This window comes from Coenobita brevimanus, chromosome 40 (genome assembly GCF_032717465.1).
Source record: "Coenobita brevimanus isolate Jiangsu-jjx chromosome 40, ASM3271746v2, whole genome shotgun sequence".
NCBI lineage: Eukaryota > Metazoa > Arthropoda > Malacostraca > Decapoda > Coenobitidae > Coenobita > Coenobita brevimanus.
Window position 1 is genome coordinate 37,216,900 of NC_136993.1, and position 21,074 is coordinate 37,237,973.

The 21,074-nt window shown below is 40.5% G+C and overlaps 1 protein-coding gene across 1 annotated transcript in view; it reads left to right on the top strand.

The window, feature by feature from the left end:
• Positions 1-205: 205 nt before the first annotated feature.
• LOC145397041 (uncharacterized) overlaps positions 206-21,074 on the top strand; it is a 95,187-nt gene continuing 74,318 nt past the window's right edge. The window contains exons 1-6 of the mRNA XM_080270257.1: positions 206-340; positions 10,683-10,767; positions 12,023-12,126; positions 12,662-12,784; positions 18,564-18,784; positions 19,883-20,011. Coding sequence (XP_080126383.1) covers positions 206-340; positions 10,683-10,767; positions 12,023-12,126; positions 12,662-12,784; positions 18,564-18,784; positions 19,883-20,011 — 797 coding nt within the window. The remainder of the gene's footprint in view (positions 341-10,682; positions 10,768-12,022; positions 12,127-12,661; positions 12,785-18,563; positions 18,785-19,882; positions 20,012-21,074) is intronic.

Sequence of the window (21,074 nt, forward strand, 5' to 3'; positions counted from 1 at the left end):
AATCCCACGGCAAATGTATTCTCGCATCCATGGTGATAGATTGACGGTATGTGCAGCTACAGATGGACAATAATGTGGACTGGAATTAAGATCGCCAGTTGGGTTAATTTTCTAATATTTTATCTCATCTGCCAAGAAATCGTCACTGGATTGGTCACATATATGAATACGGCTTTATGCATTCTTTACTTCACACACAGACATCATGCAGCACCGTCGCACACACCGCAAAACTGTGATTGCTGAGCGAGAGACGTTCGTGCTGCTGTGGATGGGCGGGCTGTCCTTTCGAGCCATAGCGGAGCGGATGGGAACAAGTGCCACCACAGTGCGGCGATGGGTGAGACACTGGCAGAAGGAGGGGGACCTGCGATCCTCAAAAACAAACATACAAGACATCCTACCATCAAATTTTACTGCCCCTTCCGTTGATCCGTTTTATGGGCATCAGTATCAGTCTGCCCCGGCCAGTTATGCTTTTTGTAACCTTGACATGGAAGCGTATGCTCTTAAAATGCGATGTTGTTCACATACTGATCCTTTTAATATGTTTTCATATAGCTACAAGTAAATACACATTATTGTTTTAAAAATTTTCACCATTATGTACCTGAGTTTTTTCTGATGAGTGAATCTTACTTCTAAATCTAGTATGAGATTTTTTCAAACAGGAGGAGTTATATATCGCCTTTACTTACCCAAACACTATTACGGATTCCATTAACTGGGACAAAATTCGAAAAACAGTATCAAAGAAAAAAATGATTAGAGATACCAATTTATGAGAAACGCAAATCCCTATAAAAGTTACATTTGATTCGAGCACTAACAGAATAAATATCTAATTAATGGTCACACACAAATATTGTATTATGTTATATGTAAATAAACATATTCTATGTATGGCATGTATCCTTCTATCTGACATTCAATGGGCACAATTCCTATGAAATTATGAGATTACGAAATTAATAACAGATGCAAAGCATGGTAAGCAAGACCTGTATAGAAAGATACCAATCAGAACTTGTCTGATACAACTGCACTGGTATATTTCAAATACTGGTTAAATTACATGTTTTACTATGATTATGGCAGAAGTAAAGTAGATCAAATTAAAGCTGAGGCAAACTGACAAAAATGGATGTACAGTACTCTGAATGGACTTGAAACTGGTCGAATGGGCAGGATTCAACATAACCCCCATTATTCTATTATTATTCTTATCAGTTCTGCATACTATTTATAGCCGATTACATTTAGACTTCAGAAGACTGTTTTGTGACGTTCCAGACTGTTTACTGTGACTCAGGAAACCATTTACTGTGATAGGTGGTAAATATAGTTTGCTGGACTAAGATGCTCCAACGGGATAGGGCCCGCAATGATTTGCAACCGATGATGTAAATTATTGTGGGCCATTCAGGGTTAGGTGAGGCTGGTCATCCTCGCCTCATATGTGGGGACTGAACAGCCTAGCCTCGGGTCCCTATGCTCCTGAAGGGGCAAAAGAGGACTGGATGATGGATGAGCGGAGTTCTTTTGTTTTGAAGTGGTAAATGAAGGTTATACCTAATCTCCCAGTGCTTAATGTAACTGTCTGGAGGAGAAAAAAAAAATGTTATTGGATGCAAAGGAGAAAATGGCTATAGATGGCTATCTACTGGATATGTAGCAGATACCTCGTATATAAATCTAGGGTCAGTTATGTCACTCCTGTTAGCCCAGCCATTATGAAATTCAAACATGGTAATCTGAAGAATTTGTTTGGTTTCTAAGATCGCATCATTGTCTCTTAATTCATCGCGTCCAGCAATTATTCCCGCCAACCCTTCTCCCAGCCTGGCATTTCTGAGAAAATCATCTTTTTTAAACCTTCATATCTCAGCTAATACTAAACCAGAAATAAAAAAAACTAAGTCTCATACTGTAATACTCACCAATCTTCGACTTCAAGCTGATGGACCCAGATTGTCCATGAAGTGGTTGTAGTCAGAGAGAGCGAGTGGGCAAAGGGGCAATATTTGTTGTTTTTTGGCCAATGTTCATATGCGTGGCAGAGGTGCGGTGACAAAACTAAGGCTTATACAGTACTAGCCCTCCACAATAATAACACTTCAAGAACACCGCAGTCGATCAAAAACATCATCTCTGTGTAGATTTTTCAAAAGGGTGGCGTGATTGCTATTGTGAGTCTGGTAACCATAGCAACGACCTTGAGGCAGGCTGGTCAGGTACAGGCTCATGCAACTACTCATCTCACTGCCACTCCACCACCACCGCCTTACACACACACACACACACACACACAGATGTATGTTTGGCTTGCATTGTCACTTGAATCTAGCACTGCTGTGCTAGAAGTTTGGGTATTACAACAGCTGCTACAACTTCTACTACTGCTACTACAACTACCACTACTACAACAACAACTACTACTACAACTACCACTACTACAACTACAACTGGCACTACTACAACTACTACTACTACCACCAGTGCTAGAAGTACTACCATTACTACTACAACTACTATCACTACTACAACAAATACTGCCAGTACTACTACTACTACTACAAAAACTTTTAAAAAAATTTTGTGAACAAAATAGTTCACGTACTGTCCATAACCGAAACTATTTATCACTATAACAGATTCCTGTGATTTGTACCTTTTCATCATAACTAATATGTACATACATGAAAACTTTAATAAAAAATTAATGCACTAACTTCATCATGAAAGAACCTTTTTGCTTCCATTATTCACAAAAATATACACAGAGCAGTAAAAACGTTTTTCCTGATTACACAAATACATATGTAATAAACTAACACTAACTTATACATATGACCCAGACTTCTCGAACTCGGTTTCTGAATGAAACTCATAGATAAAGATGGCGCACTGTGCCACCCGACATTCAGCACACCACCACCTCGTCATACGGCATTGTTGTGGTTGGTGCGATGAATTTACGCAAACACATCAGTGCTGGAAGGTTTCTTTGCCCACAGGTGTTGGAGGCAGCACTTCCATGTAATGCCTACTAAGGTAGTCCCTACTCTGCAGCCTGTCAGGCAGTTGTTGTACACTCTGCCTCCATTTCCCAGCAGGCACTACTTGGCCAAATCGCTCCAGAAGGCCGTGAATTTCATCCTCCTCAAACTGTCTGAGGGATGTGCTTGTCTGTGTTATTTGCTTGTAAAGAATGAAGGCATTCTATACACAAATACATGTAAGAATGCCTTCTTGCGGCACTTACAGAATCGCCTCAGACAGTCGATGGCGCCAATCTGCATATCAAATTCATTGACGAGTCGCATATTGATGTTATAGTCGATAATTGCATCATGCTTGAAGACTGGCTGCCTCGTTCTTTTATCGACCTTGCCTGTGTTTACCAACTTACCTTCATGGACCGTGGAGGGGACGTTTACCTTCCACTTACCGTGCCAGAGAATAACAAGGAGTTTGCCTGATTTCAAGGTCATGTACTCCCCCTTCAGGCTGCCCTTGGGAAAGGATGGCCACTGTTTCCTCTTAGCAAGGGCAGTGCCACATGATCCAGTTTTTTGTTCTTGCGGGTACTTTGCAAGACTTGGTGCCATGTAGTAATTGGTAAAAAGGATATGGTTGCCACCGAAGTACCTGTCCATGAGCTTCTTCTTAACTTAGCCAGAGTGCCATGGGGCTCGTCCTTCGATAACTTCACATCACTTGCTGTATACACAATAAAATCTATCACGAAGCTAGTCTTGCAGTCACACAAAACAAAACTTTATTCTAAACTGGTCTGTTTGATGGTACTGTATGAAGGCAAGACATCTGAACACAACAAGCGACCAGTAGAAAACAACTTTCTGGAATGGTCTGAAATATGATCTAAATTTTTTTTTATTTCCAAAACTGAGCGAATTTTCCATAATCTATCATTTGGATGTGGGCCCATGTTGGAAGAGAAATGCAGGTATCTGAGGCTGTCGAGGTACCTGTCCCGTGCCATATACTTACCGAACAGAGGTGTTGAAGCAATATCGTCCACTAACCAGTAGTCATGAATGTTTTTTTTTTTTTTTTTTTTAATGGGAGGCATCAACATAGTCAGTCCAAGCCAAACATTCATCTCACGTACATTCGTCATTGTCCACTCCTTCATTTTCGCACTTTCATTAAGGTGCAAGGTTTCACCCAATTGAAGCAGTATTCCCTGAATGCACTGATTTCCTTTACAGTGAAATCCATCACTGGCGTGGTAAAAAAAAAAAAAAAAAAAAGCTATGAAGAAATCAACAGGAGTGGATGTTGCAGTGCAAGGGAATGTTTCAAACATACCTACCCATGGTCCCTGCATTGCCTGCCATGCATGTGACCTGCCATGCATGTGGCCTGCCCCGTGCCCTTCCCCGGCCCCTAGTAAGGTGCTGTGTGGTGAATTAGGCAAATAATCACTTGAGGCAAGTGTTTGTGGTAATGATGGTGATGTTGGTGATGGTGATCCTGGTGGTGACAGAGATGGCGAAATCAGGTGATGGGCACATGTCTGTCAACCATAAAATGATCGTGGCCGCGTATCTGCACCTGCATACCTGGATGTACTTGGCTGTGGTGATGAGGCGGGGTCATGTTGTTAGGCAAATGGCAAGGCAGGCAAGCGTGGTGAGACACGAAGTTATGCAGGCCAACATGGCGAGGCACGTGGTCAGGCTTTTTTTTATGGGAGGAAGAAGGAACCAAAGGCTGAGCCAGCAAAACAGTCCCTTCCAAGAATAAAGAAAAAACAATACAAAAGATAGCCAAATTCAAGATCCAGTCATTTCAAGATGCCTGGAAACACTGCATTTGAAAGACTGGAGGAGGAAAGGAGCCAGTAAGAGGAGAGTTATGAGACGAATAGCCTTTGACTCAACCCTATTGAGAAAAGCTGTATGTTGGGAGCCTCCCCACACACGAGAGTTGTACTCCAAATAGGGACGGATAAAACCAGTGTATAAAGTCAACAACTGTGCAGGGGTTAAGAAGGCACAGAGTCGGCTTAGCACACCTAATTTCTTGGAAGCAGATTTTACAAGAGATGTAATATGATCTTTCCAAGATAAGTCCCGAGTGAATGAAACCCCAAGCATGTTCAAGGACGATGCAGGATTGAGCTGGTTAGTATTATACATTAGTGGGTACTCCCGTGGAAGATTTTTATGGTTGATAGGTCTAAAAACAGCCTTGATGCATTAAAAACAAGATTTTTTTTTTACCCCAGTCAGAGATACGAGCCAAGTCAGACATTAGGTGTGCCATAGCCTCATCCCTTGTTTGTGGAAGTAACTGCTGAGATGGACATTGCGGAAACCGAATGGAAAGGTGAAGGGTGGAATCATCAGCGTACGAGTGGATAGGGTTAGAACTTAGAAGATCATTGATGAATAAAAGGAAGAGAGTAGGTGATAGGACAGAGCCCTGAGGAACACCACTGTTGATAGATCTAGGAGAAGAACGATGGCTGTCTACAACAGCAGCTGTAGAACGACCAGAAAGGAAGCTATAGATGATGGCACAGATAGAAGGATAGAAACCGTAAGAGTGCAGTTTGAAAATTAAAGATTTGTGTCAGACTTGATCGAAAGTTATTGAGATGTCAAGTGCAATGGCAAAGCTTTCGCCAGAGTCCCGAAAGGAGGATGACCAGGAGTCTGAAATGTAGGTGAGAAGTTCGCTAGTGGAGTGTTCCTGACGGAACCAATACTGACGATCAGAAAGAAGGTTGTGATAGGAAAGATGCTTTGAAACTTTTCTGTTAAGAATATACTCGAAAACTTTTGAAACACAGGATGTTCAAGCAATTGGAGGATAGTTAGAGAGTTGGGAATGGTCACCCTTCTTTGGGACTGGCTGAATTAGAGCAAACTTCCAGCAAGAAGGAAAGGTACAAGTTGAATGACAAAGGTAAAAGAGTTTACCTAGGCAGGGTGTAAGCACAGAAGCACAGTTCTTGAGGACATCAGGAGGGACTCCATCAGGCCCATATGCCTTGTTAGTATTGACTGGGGGCAGTGATGACAGAAAATACATCAGCTGAAGAAATGTCAGCCATGAGGAAGTAAGAGGGGGGAAGTGATGGAGAAACAGCACCGGAATTGTCTAAGGTGGAATTGGAGGAGAAAGTGAGAGCGAAGAGATCTGCTTTATCAGTAGAAGAAATAGCTACAGAGCCATCAGAGTAGAATAAAGGAGGGAAGGATGATGAGGTAAAGTTGTTAGAAAGGTTTTTGGCAAGGTGCCAGAAAGAGCAGGAAGAATTTGAGTTGGAGAGTTGAGAGCATTTAGTACGGATGAAATTATTTTTAAGAGAGTGAAGAACAGTCTTAGGATGATTCCAGTCAGAAACATAAAAAAGATGTGATTCAGGGGTGGGTTGGCTCCGGTACCATTTATAGGCCCACTCCTTGTTGCAGACAGCATTAGAACAAGCGTGATTAAACCAAGACTTTCTTGCATTAGTCAAAGGATATGAGAAAGGAATGTATGCTTCCATGCCGGAGAGAATAACCTCGGTAATGCGCAAGGTACACGCAGGTGGCTCCCGGCCATGGAAGCAATAATCATTCCAGGGAAAATCAAAGAAGTACTGCCTGAGGGCCTCCCAGTCCACAGCTCCAAAGTGCCACATATGACAATTATTTGGAGGGCCCACAGGCCATAACAGAGCGATAGGACCAGTTAAGGTAATAAGGTTGTGATCAGAGGAGCCCAACGGAGAGAAAAGATTAACAATGCAAGCAAAAGGATTAGTTGTAAGGAAGAGGTCAAGTATGTTGGAGCTCTCTCCAAGGCGGTCAGGGATATGGGTAGGGTGCTGTACAAGCTGCTCTTGGTCACCTAGAAAAGATGTAGGCTTGTTCACCAGGTGGATCAGTGAAATGAGAGGAGAGCCAAAGGTGGTGGTGAACATTGAAATCTCCTAAAATGGAGATTTCAGAGAAAGAAGAAATGGATAGAACATGTTCCTTCGTAGAAGTAAGATAGTCGAAGAATTTTTGATAGTCAGTAGAATTAGGAGATAAGTAAACAGTGTAGATACATTTAGTCAGAGAATGACAGGGGAGCCGAGGCCAGAGAGTAGAGAATTCAGAAGTATCATGTTCAGGAACACGAAAGCAAGATAGATCATTGCATACATATACACAACAGCCACCTTTGGCTTTGAAATGAGTATAGAGAAAGTAGGAGGATGCAGAAAAGGGTTTGCTGTCAGTTGCCTCAGACAGCTGAGTCTCTGTAAGGAAGAGAAGATAAGGTTTAGAGGAGAAGAGGTGGTGTTCAATGGAGAGAAAGCTAGAGGAAAGGCCGTGAGTGTTGCAGAAATGAAGAAGTGAGTCAGATAGTGGTTCCAGGTATCTCATAGAGTCATCACTGGGAAAGGGGCAGATGGTGGGGGCATTTATTTTCCCCCCCTGGGGACTCCGAGGCATTGTTTAGGTGCACCATTTTCCCTTTTTTTTTTTTTTTTTTCTGAAAAGGAAGTGTAGTGTGTACTATGCATGTAGATTGGTGTTGACAGTTAGAGAAACTTGTACTGGAGAGCATGCTGGCCCACTCTCTGTGTTACTGAAACACTGAAAAGGTCAGCAGAGGAGGATGGTCAGGAACTAGTCCTGAGGGCTGATGAAACAGGAGCTACGGCTGTCCCTGTCATCAGCATTTCATCCACCTTGGGAGTTCTGCCCTGCCCGACTGGTGCTACAGGATGAGTAACCCATCGAGTGGAAGAGGCTAGTGTAGTGGCAGGTTGAGTGAAAAATTCCATGGCGGGACTGGAGTCACCTGCTTGTGCGAGGCTTGGCCTGCTGTGTTTCCTCCTCCATCTCCTCCCTTTCTCCACTCCCTACCTCCTCTTCCATCTTCTCCACTATGCTAATATCCCTCTCTCCAGGATCATCAATATCATCTGAACCATTTCCATCATCAGAAATGGCAGATGAACGTACAGAGGGAACAGATCACAGCACAGTGGAAAACTCACAGTCACCCTCCTCATCTGACACATATATTTTGACACTCATCATGGTGAAGTCGCTTTACTCAGAGGAAGGATCACTTTCTCCACTCACAATTGGAGATAATGGCAAGTTCAATTGTCTCCCTATCGCATTATCACAAAGGCCTTTCCTTTTCGGGTCTTTGGGCTTCACTGGAACTGAAGTCGGCAGCTGTGGGTGCCTAGCTGAGGGTCCAGACACAGGGAAAATGTTTTGCATAGGTCTATCTATGATGAAAGAACGCAGGCAACTGGAGTGTGACTGGGATGCATGACGGAGGGTGGCCAGTGGCTGAGTATGGTGGAAATAACCAGCTGAATATTCAGACAATGGCGTGAAATACTAGATCATGTATAAATGTCACCCGGACATCCCTGGGTCGACATATATACATGATACCTGGAAGCGATGGGTTAAGGAAGTGTATCAACATTCATGTCCACAACTGTGTGCCACAGACACTGGCACCCTTCTCTTCGCAACAGTATTTGCATTGACTAACAAAATATAAATAATGAAATGCATATATTCACTTTGTGGTAAGTGGTGGTGACAATCATCCACTCACATATATAGTGTTGCCTTCTTCTTCCTTCACTTTTATCATTCTTTTTCTGTGTCTGCCCTCCTCTCTTCCTATTTCCCTCATCATTCCCGTCACTTTTTATTGTTCTTCTTTCCTCTGCAGGTAGTTTTACACTGAGTGACAAACCAAATGGTTTCCGGTAAACCAGCAAAATATTTACCTCACCGGGTGGTAACCATATAACTAACTCATACGTGTTCCCTACGTGTCAGCAAATGGGTTTGCGCAAGGTTAGTGTCCCTCCCCTTAAAAAAATAAAATAAAATAAAACAAAAGACAATCGGCCACCCCTTAACAGGATTATGGTGTCTGGCCGTAGATAGATAACTGATATATTCTATGAAACTGCAGTAATAAAATTTTCATTCCTAAGCAGGAAGAAAAGAACACTTGCAGTGATTATCATTATCCTATTAATTTATTATTACTGCTTGATTAATCTATGCAAGCTACTCTACTGCTCCCATTAGGTGACTATTGTCAGTGACATGACAGTGTTTCCTGGGGGGCCAGAACAGTGTTTAATATGTTGGTTTGTAACGTTGGACAACAGTTGGAGGCTGAGTGGTGTAGTGGGTTTTGGCAAGCAAACTAGATGTAGTTCGTAAGAGATTAAAGCCAAGGAAGGAATTTTGTTTATTATTTTCAGAATGGCATTCTGGGATGAGTGACTGTCACATGCACCTGAAATGAGTGAGTAGCGTAGCCCAAGGTCCCTACGATCCTGGTGGGGCAACTAAGGATGAGGAAATAGATTTATAATAAAATTATTTTGATATATTTAATACATGATAGTATCACTTCTTGCTTACAAACTATGGGGCATTAAAACTATGATATTTTCTTGCCACACAGTATACTCTAGCCATGAGATATCCACAACTATTTAGAAATTCCACCGTCCTTCTCCACAGATAGTCACAACAGATATTCCTTGGCTAGCTGAATATGAAAACATTTTCTAGTAAGTGCTTACCTAGCTACAAAATGTATTAAAGTGGAAAGATAGGTATAGATAACAACACAAAATTAAGCTAAAGTCTCAACATACGAGTACTTTGAGAAATAAAACTGAAGATTCATTTATATTTCTTGATGTCCTGAGGATTCCTTTCAATCACATATAACACCAAAGCTGCCAACTGAACATAAGGGAATAAAAACAAAGGTTAGCGGTGACTGCACGCACAGTTAATTCCATGCAAGAGATGATGTGGTGCTGTAGTTGTTATCTCGAACACCCGTATAATAGCATAATTACTACTCATATATTTATTGTCGTCAGTGCAATAAGCCACCTTCATTTTCTTACATGATATAATGACTGCATTACTTTACTATTACTTCCATGGAATATTAATCAAAATGCCACTGATTAATAATATTTCTATCAACTGCTATATCAACGATGCTATAATATGATACTGAATTCCTTTATGCAAAAAGGTCACAATTAATATAACTGGGTTGGATGGACCTGAATAAATCTTACTGAGTCCATTGTGATATAAGGCCCTGAGTGGTCGTAAGTATAACTGAATGGACCTAATCGGAACTGACTGGCACTAAACTGACAAGATTAAACTAAAGAGGTCACCAATGGGCAAAAATATACTGACCCAATACGCACTGAATAGACCTAAACAAATCAGTACTTACTTTTCTGATTCCCGATGAAACTGTGTTGGCATTGGTAAGCCTTACTGTATGCAAGTGGACCTGAATGGATTTAAATTGGCCCAAAAAGATAATGAACAGACCTAAATAACCCTAAACTATCCTGACCAGATTTGATCTGGTCAGGTTGCATTTCACGGACCTGATCCAAAAAATGGGCAGAATCATCTTAATTAGGACATTTAGGAAAATGAAGGGTCTTTTTAAGTAATGTTCTTATGACTATGGATCTCAGCATATGGATGTGTTGACTGACGGTCATAACACCTAACGACTGTTCCTGATAATGACTATGCTTGTATGTAGTGGAGGAACGCGCTTGTTAAAATTATATTTAATATATCACTGCCCACTGTTAATTTAATGATTCACAACTCTAATTTCAGGAGGGAATGGAGGTTGCAGTCCCTTCATTATTTTTAGCTACTGTTGCAAGTCTGTCGTTAGCTATGGGTGGTATACATCCTCATGGTGAGTAATAATAAAAAGTGTTTTTGATAAAAATGGTATGTTTCCTTCATGATTCATCTTTATGGTTATATGTACTTTCAACTTCGTAATGAGTTCTATTTGGATCTATGCTGATCTGGTCGTTGATTCTCCAGAATAACTTTAGAACAGCTTCCTACATTTGGCATACTTTCGAGGAACATTTTGTTTAGCGTCACCCATCATCATCATCATCATCATCATCATCATCATCATCATCATCACTTATTTTCCAAACTAAAATAGGGTGAGGTAGGATCCAAAGACATTAGAAAGTCCAGTATGTGGTGGGAGAAATGTCAACAAAGCTCAGTGAAAAAAGTCACAGTCAGGTATCACTAAGGCCCTTGAAGTCCTTGTTTCACTTTACTTTTCATAACAAGATTACCCACGTGCGAAAGCGTGAAGACGAAATGTGTTTGGTTCGGTTTGTCTGTCCGTCTGTCTTGTATCTGTCATCACGATTATGGAAAAACTTTTCGGTGGAATTCCACTAAATCTGTCGTAATGACTGAGGACCGTCAGGGGAGGAGGTGATAATTTTTGGCCACAAGAGGTCATATCCCATAAGACAGGTGTAAAGTCAACTCACACAGTTTTGAATCGATTTTCATCAAACTTGGTAGATGGGTTGAGGGACAGGAAAAGATGAAGTGACTGAACTTTAATAATAGTGGGTTGAAATTTAAGGCAAAGGTCACCAGGTCAAACAGGATTGATTTTATTTGGAAGAAACCTAGTAGAAATGTTAAAAGTGTCGGCAAGGATTAAAACATTCTAGTTTCAGAACACTGAGTTAAAGGTTAGGATCACAGGGTAAGGATAAACAGTTCTGATCCAATAGGAACCAAACCTAAATGACCAGTTCATGGTAAGGTACGGATGAACCTAATTAATTCTGAGAGCAATCAGTCAAAGGTCAGTGGCACAGGACAGGGTAATAGTTTCGTCCTTAAAACCCTTCCTCATGATCAGTGGGTACCTGCCATACCCAAGCATGTTGTCCATCAGTTTCGAAAAATGGCGACGAATTACACTACAAACAATAGGCCACAAGCTATGAAGGTGCTTCACTTTATCGTATGGGCAAGCTTATTTTTATATTTTTCGTTGTCATTCTCTAAAACAACAAGGATCTATATATTATGAAGACGAGACTTGAGGCATCAGTCGTTGTATCGTACGAGTGATGCACTCTTCCAGTGTTTTTTCTTGTACTAATCTATATTATACTTAGGTGATAGCACCGACTCTGTGGAAACTGTGAATGCATTGAACGCTGTCCTTGGGGCAGCACAGGAGCAGGATTACTTCACTGTCCACATAAAGGAATCTTCGGAGGTAAATATTATTATCCGTACAAATGTTTTCATTTTTCAGTATCCTAAATTGTTGTCTTTGTGGAAGAGCAGTATGTACATAATGATTTAAGATTATTTTATAAACAACTGAAGGTTGTTCAGTTCATGTAGAAACCATTGTATCTTGAAAATATAGTCAGTATGTAATATAAAATTCTTTCATTATATCCATGCAATTTTTTCTTAGAAAAGGAGGCTCATTAATAGACGAAAAAAAATCCACGATAGTTTTCTTAAACCTATAGAGTGAAGATATATAAATAGTAGGCGTTTGTGATATCAAGTAAAGTAAACCATGCCAGATATCTCTTTCTCACATGTGATTGTATTGCCAAAGATGACCTGCAGGTTGTTCACATCTGTTCCTTAGAACTTTTCTACACATGACTTTCACAAAATGGGGCTTGCATCAAAGTTTTCCTTTAAAATAAATAATATAGCCGCCAGTTTGTCAAAAATAATAATTAAAGGTGTAAATTGCTTCTTCAAAGAAGTTATGTCATCTACCTAAACAGAACAGTGGTGTTCTTGAGGTGTCAGCACCATGGGGTGTAAGTGTGTTCTACATGACCACAGACGCCAAGGACGCTAACGTGACGAAGGAACACTTCTCCCGGGTGGTTGTTCAGGCTCGCAGGGTAGGTCACGCTCACATTACTACTGAGGTGGGTGCTAGACGCATGCACATTTTTATCTTGCATAAACCAAACACGAACTAAAAGTTTAAGATGAATCAAGAAAGATGGGATTAGATTTCGAGGACAATCAAAGCTCAAAGTCACAGGGAAAATTAGTATTTGACCAGTGTATGTGAGGAAAATATCTAAAATACGTTTGATCTGATATGAAAACAAGGATTGGCCTTGTCTTGGGGAAAACAGGCCAAATGCCAGTCACTTAACAAGGTCAACTAAGCAGTTTTTGTTCACTTTGGACCAAGTTTTGTGTAAGGCTTCAGGGCAGAGGTATATCCTGATTGCTGACCAAGTAAGATACACAGAACTTTCAGGTCCCCTCATATAAACGAAAGGTGTTCATTGTTGCTAATTTTCCCGAAGAGATTTACCAAATTCTGGTGCATTTCTTTTAAAGGCAGAGAATGAGCAACAGGTATTGATGCATATTTATTACCATTCTGAAATTGTACTCCTTTCAGGCTTCCTTTAGATGAATCTATAAAGAGTTTAAATTTTCCTGCATTATAATCTCTGTCAAGCTTCTGCAATTGGCCACTTGCATCTGTGCAATAATAAAAAAATCAGTGCAAGAAACCACTGTTTTCAATAAATATCACTGTGATAAAAACACACACACACACACACACACACACACACTACTGAAAGTAACGTACAAGTGCACTAGTCAACTGAGTCACACAGAGATATGTTTCCTGCACTCCTATACTGGCATGACTCATTATTGTGTTGTGTTCCAGCTATTTTCTGGATTAATTATCAAATAAAATAGCTGTGCTGTTTTAAACATGAATTTTAACATTAGAAAATACTAAATTCAAAGATAAAATAATTCAAATCAAATATCAATATGTATGTAACTACATAGTGTGAACTGATAAAATGGAAACTATAACTGAAAACTAAAAAATGTGTTTTTTAAAACAAAATGTTACGTGATGGAGAAAAATGGTTTTCATTTTTAAATCAATGGCCAAAAACATATAGAAATCACATAATCAAAAAAAAAATTTTCAATGTATACCTGTGTTACAGTAACCTATGACATACCTACCCCTTTATAGTACGTTTCATCTTTCACTGCATGAATCGCTTTTCGTTGGCAAATATTAGAAAGTAATGGCTGATGTGTTATTTAGGCTAGAAAATTGATTGCCATTTATGTGAAGCAAGGGTAGGTGGACAGAAAGCATATACACAGTGAGAAGAGGCTGTCTTTGTGTATTTTCCTACCTTATTCAGGGTTCACCTGGCAATAATTGTCCTTTTCATCCGATCAGTGCATTATACTCTGTAATAAAAACAGTGCTAAAGGCAGGTTTATGTTCTTTGGGGAACTAGTCTACAGGCAGGCGTCGAGTAGAACATGTATTGCCAGAAATGTCTTGGTGTGAAAATGTGTAGGTCGATGTCTGCCTGAAGTACTTCAACTCCGGTATCATTTTCTGTTTGAGTTAACAAGGTCCAGGAAAGTTTGCTTCCTTCCACGCCTCAGTGCACGTTCAGGAACAGGAGATTGCCCCAGCAACAAACTTCAGGTAATGATCTGTTGCAGGAAAGCAGGTAGTGACTTACTGCACACTGCAGTCGGTTTGTTTTCGACTGAGGGGACAGTGCCAATCTCACAGCTTCAGTATTATGTTGTGGTGGCATGGAAGTCGATAAGGCTTAGTTATGACGTAAAAATTAGTTTCCTTGGTTACTAGACAAATCACTCCTCCAGTCCGATTGCACTTGGTCATCAGTTGAGCTGAGATGCGTTACGGATCTTTTTTCAGGTTAGACTCAATTCGCTATAGCAGAAATGTCAAGAGGCTCTCTAGTAAACCTGGACAAGAGTATGAACTATGTAAAATAGCGTTAGGGTACTAATTATGACTGAACCACAGCTGTGAGAGAGCCTGATTATTAAATGATTACAGACTGATATTAATCCTTTGGCTTATTAGATTCGTTTGATGATAGCTGCAGTACAATAGGACATTCTTAACAAACTGCGGATCAGATATGCAAATGAAGCATTTGATTTACATTTGAACAAAGTATTGCCTCGGGTCTGAAACTGCTGAATGGAACTTTCTTTTCTTTTTACATTACACTCTATTTACGAGTACTTCATATTTCGAAACCACTTTAGTCCTGTAATGCACCAGAGTAATAGTCATAATCCGGACTAGCTGGCAGTTCATTAAGGTACAACGCCCCATGATACCTGGTAATTCAGTGGGCTCAGGACAATGCAACCGACAACTAAAATGAAATGAAGTCATCATGAGTGTTCACTTCTCTGCCAAACTGTCACCAGAGTTCCTCCTTTCCCTTAAAAAAAAAAAAATTGTTACCTAAAAAAAAAAAAAAAAAAGTAATTCACTATTCAAAGATTAACTCATTTCAGAACCTGGGATCTGGGAAGCTTTGCGGTACAGTCGGCGGTAAAAATCCTGTCGACTCGCGTCTTTTTCTCGCCATGGCCTTTGAAAATCAGTGTGGTGAGTCAGCAGCCAATGACATTGATGACTTCATTTGGCTAGAAAAAAGTGTCATCAGCGTCGTTCGCATCAGATTTATTAAACTGATTTTCAGCGTCCATGGAGAGAGTCGGGATTTATGATGCCAACCATACATGGGCCGTCCTTTGGTATAATCTGAATGCATATGTTGTGCATCGTGTTTTTTCATGCTCGTAATTACATAAGCGTCAAGATACATGATGTTATGTTGTCTAAATTACCACCTGATTTGATTCGTCTGTCTTAGAAGGCACTCGTCATCACATCTTTCAAAACCCAACAGTTTCTTTTTTTTTTTTTTTCTCCCTGGATGACCATTGGTAAGCCATTGTTTGTGCTCACCCTCCACCTCATCACTAACATAATTCAGTTTATAGCCAGGGTCTGAAAATGAACAAATAGTCATCGTTCATTGTTAAGGTGGAAGTTCAAAAAATTGCAAAGACTAAAAGTGAAGCAGATCACAATAGCATTTTCTGGTGCTGTTTAGAAAGCCACAAACTATTACTCAATGCTGGATGGACGCTTGGCCTTCATTTGTGTACAAACCTAGACCGGGATACACAAACGCACTTACGATAAATTCCCTGTCATAACTCCGGTATCGATTTGCAGCAGGGGCAAGGGGGCGGGCCAGTCTTCCTCTGTCTGCTGTTCTAGCGTCATAAATAGATATTAAGTACGAGGTGAAAAATACTGCAGGTTATATCTGTTCTGGAGGAAGATCAAGGAAAGGAGTGCAAACTCTTCCCTTGCTTAGTTTTTCGTGTGAAAACACATTAAGTTACGACGGGGAATCGATCGTAAATATGCTTGAGAATTGCACCCTTGGCTACATCTTCAATATAGGCAATAGAAGGGGTAAGGCCTAAGTTGAAATTACGGTACATGAATACATAATGTTAAATCAATCACCTTAACAAACCGGCCAAGGAGGGATTGTCCTTCATGTAGGCCAGTGTCATAAGTGTGAATTAAGCTGGGTTTGTGTAGGTGCTACGTCTGGATTATTCGTCGAACAACATTTTCGGAGCCTCAGTTCGATAGCGATTTCTCTATAACATCTACCGAACCTCCACATGAAAAATAAAATACTTATCTCCAATAAATTCTTGACACAGTATGATGAAGAGTTCATTATAATGAGCGCGAGTAATGATGGCACTTGCCATGTGTATGGCATCGTTAATGATGTAAATGGCATCGTTATCGCTGATGTGAATTATTTAGATACCTGAGGCGTGTGTGAGACCTTAAGGGTCAGAAAGGCGAGGGGAAGCCGTGGTGCATTGTAACACATTTGGTTCGTGAGTGGAAGAATCAGAGTTAGATTTTCGCGCTGGTCCGACTGGTGGACTCAGTTTGTTTCCTCTTTGTTCCTGTTCACCCAGCAATACATTTGGGGCATGGAGGTTAAATAACCACTGTATTGTTGGGGAAAAGTGTGGGTCAATATATACTTGTTTTCAACAGTAACCGTCATGCAGCTGATATGCGTGATGGTAATAATGGGAGCGAACCCTGCTCCCATTAGGGGTCCTGGTTTCGATGCTCATATCGGTCAGGATACGTTTAGGTAAAGGACAGACCTAAAGTCCGTACAGCCAGCATCAAAAGCCGTGTCACCTCTTCTGCTTTTTTCTCTATGCACCGCGAGAAGCAATGTGGTTAATCCGCAGCAACCGACATTGATGACTTTATTTGGTTTCAGATCAGTGGTATAAGCGACCTTTGCTGTAGGTTCACCACACTGATTCTCAAAGATTAGAGAGAGAAAGCGAGAGAGAGAGAGAGAGAGACTACTAACCCATTGCCTTTATGGAGTATGGACTTCGAAACTGCTGACCACACCTCACAGATAAATACTGCATACAATAACATGCTTTAGATGAACTTTTATGGCGATTACCAACAGACTTCTTCACTCTGGAAGCTTACTTCTTGTTCCATCCTAGTTGACACGATTGTATTTACTTTTTGAAGTGGGAGGGTCGTACATATATCGTAAATATTTTTACTTGTGTCTCTCGGAAATGGGCTATAACCGTTTCTAGGTAACAAGAATTAAATGCAATGATTATCTGGGGTGTTTAGAGTTAAAAATTCGATGCAGCCTTTGTCGTGCGCATTTCCATATGCAATCATGCTATTAGATGATGTCACAAACTCCACTAAAAATCGGTGGCAATTGTGACATCACTTCCTATCACGATTCTAAAATGTATCCATAAGACTCTGTCGTTCTTCAGCTCCTTTTTCTCCTCAACCTCTTCACTGCAAGATCGACTTTTAAATATTACACTTCCTGTAACCCAATGATTTTGTTCAGAATGAGATCTTTTTCAAACTGAAGGGGTTGAAATATAGCCTTTATTTACCTCTTCACAACTACTGAGATCTCTTGCCATTTGGAAGAGGAAGATAGTGACGTCTTCGCTGTGAAAATATTTATAATTAGACTTGAACTTTAGTCTCTCAGTATTCACCAATCGACTTAATTTATAATTCCAGCTGCAACATTATTTTCATGCACATTTTACTCAAAATAGTATCGAATTAATGACTTTCGAACTGAAATGTACCGATACTTCTGTAAATGTCTGCAAGAATAGCAAGAACTTCCTAAATATTCAACAGTGTCATCAATACTCACTTATGGTCAGCCATTATATTACAAATTACATCATACAAGGTAACGTATTTTGCAATTCACATTTTAAAGAATCTTGTGCACTGATTGTATCTTTTGATGCCTGCATTATTATCATGATGTCCGCATCAGTATCATATATGAGGACATTTAAAGTTCTCTGGATCAGACACGCCAACGTAGCATTTCATTTTTATGGAATCAAAACTTTTGTCTCAAGTTAAAAATGTTGGAGAGGCATTTCTCTCTATTTTCTTGCAAAGGGTCTGAACAATTTACCATGAATGGTGCTTCGGCTGTATTGCCACGCTCCAGAGTTGTTATCAGCAAATCAAGGCCAGTTAACAAACCATTAAAAAATACTGCATCGAAAGGCACTGCTCAACCACTTACAATTCTGGTGTATGCAGATTCTCTGCCCTCGAAAGCTCAACTAAATAATTATGAGTCAGTCTCGAGCGTGTAACGGTGTAATAGGCAAAAGGAAAATTGCTGTGAAACAGTTATGACATCTCTGAAGCCAAGAAGATGGCCTTGTAGCATGCGAACTCCCTACCCACAGCTGACGCAGAAATCAAGATCCATGACGGTGGTGGTGGTGAGCGACAACTCAGCCTTCCTCGCCGCCTTCGCCGAGTGGTCCCTCAAGGGTCACCTCTTTTTGTGGTCCATGAGACTCCTCGTCCTCACCAGCCTCCCGCTGTACCACCTCCAGCAGGTCCGCAAGACACTTTCCATGACCAACTCCATGCTGCTGCTCCTCACCCATAAACCAACATTTAGGTAAAATAACTCTGTCATGGTTCATTAATACACTATACCGTACTTATTATTTTTAAAAACCTATTTTATGTGTTTCCCTTCCATCGATTATATTCACTTGTAATTATCAGTCGGTCATTTTGTTGAGAGAGAGAGAGAGAGAGAGAGAGAGAGAGAGAGAGAGAGAGAGAGAGAGAGAGAGAGAGTAATCAGAACACGATAAACCAGAAGGTGCGCTAAATCTACTGCAACACTCGTACCCTTTAATCCATCACAGTGCCGAACCTCTGTACCTATTTTATGTGACCTTGACCTTTGACGGATTACATTCATACTCGAATCACTCCATTCTTGGCTGACCCTCAGCACTTCCATCCAGTTTAATTCACATAACTGACCTTCCGTGACCTAGTCCTTTTACTTATTCTTAAAATCAAATGACTTTATCTCTTGTCTGATCCCCAAAACCTTCACTATATTTTTTTACAGATTGAATGGGAAATATTGCACTGATCGCGCGCGCGCGCACACACACACACACACACACACACACACACACACACACACACACACACACACACACACACACACACACACACACAGGACCAATTAATACACCCGCGTGCTCCCAATGACGGATATAATTATTCTAAGTTTTTGTCTTAGCATGGGAAAGACAGAAGGAAGCTGGATGTTATGAGATCTTTTAGTACACCTGTATATGGAATATCTGATCTTGTTTTAAGCAATTCTAAAGGTCATTCATGAGACCTTTATGTAATATTTCTTATCCCCATTTTATTCACACTTCAGCTAAATGGAAATAGTGACCTGGTTGGTTAATGTATTCTTTGGGAATGTTCTTTGAAAGTCTCCCTTGTCAATTACTTTTGTACGGTAAATGTGTGTGACTGGTTTATCCCTTACTCGCTAGATACTGCCTGACCAAGTTAGGTTTAATCCCGATATGTGTTCCTCGTTAACATAAATTCCTAACAAATTTACTCTCTCTCTCTCTCTCTCTCTCTCTCTCTCTCTCTCTTTCTAACCAGATGTCGAGCCTCACCACATTGTAGGTACTTCTCATATCAGTCACGCTCTGGTATATATGTTTTCCAGATGTGATGCGTTGGTGGAGCTGCCATACAGTCCCCCCGGATCACAGCCCATCATGGTGGGTTTCTGGACACCAACAAGAGGACTCATTCTTAACTTCCATCTGCCACTGTTTCCTGAAAAGTTCTCCAGGTAGTACCGTCTTAAAACTGCACTGCTTTCTCCCTCCTCCCTGTGTGTGTGTGTGTGTGTGTGTGTGTGTGTGTGTGTGTGTGTGTGTGTGTGTGTGTGTGTGTGTGTGTGTGTGTGTGTGTGTTTCTCTGTGTCTTCCTGTGTGTTTGCGTCTCTGTCTCTTAGTTTCTCTGTATCTTTCTGTGCCCTTCTTTGCCTTTGTATGTCTGTCTGTCTGTACTTACGCATAAGAAAGAGGAAGAAGAGGCAGTGGAATTAGCAGTGTGAAGAATTTCGAGGATACAGCGACACTCCTATGCAAGTATTCTATAAATCCATCTAATGACATAAATTACTCTATAACAGTGGATGCCGCCGGCTTTCCTCAGTGTTACATTTTGTACAGTTTTTTTAATTATTTAGACTGGTCGAGATCATCATATTATACTATTAAAAAATCCTTTTGTTTCTCATCATTTTAATCTGGCTACCGACAGACCATTTTTCGCGGATCTGAATGAGTTATAATTATCTCTAAAGTCCACGGCGATCTAAATATGGCTTATATTTTTGGAACACAATATGTTTACTGCAAACAGATATACATAACCAAAAACCGGTGACGTTATATTTGTTTGCTCCTGTTGTAACCTGTGATTGTTCTATTATCAGAGAACGCCGGCATGTAATTTAAACGAATTGGGTCTGGTAATGGCCATTTCGAAAGATGAGCAAGAGTCCATGCATATTTCAGTTCCATCAAAGTTATTGTCAATCACAGCTGCTACTACAACATAATCTATTCATTGACACAAAGAGATGAGTTGAATTAAAATATAAAACTTGCTATATTACAACTCTTTTGAGACTTAATCATGTTTTCATAGACTTGATAGCATTTCTTCTATCCCGATAATTTTGACATTGTGTGTGTGTGTGTGTGTGTGTGTGTGTGTGTGTGTGTGTGTGTGTGTGTGTGTGTGTGTGTGTGTGTGTGTGTGTGTGTTCTTACCTAATTGTATCTTTACAGGAATGAGTCAAGCTCGTACTGTCCCGTGTCTTAAACCATATTTATCGTACATAT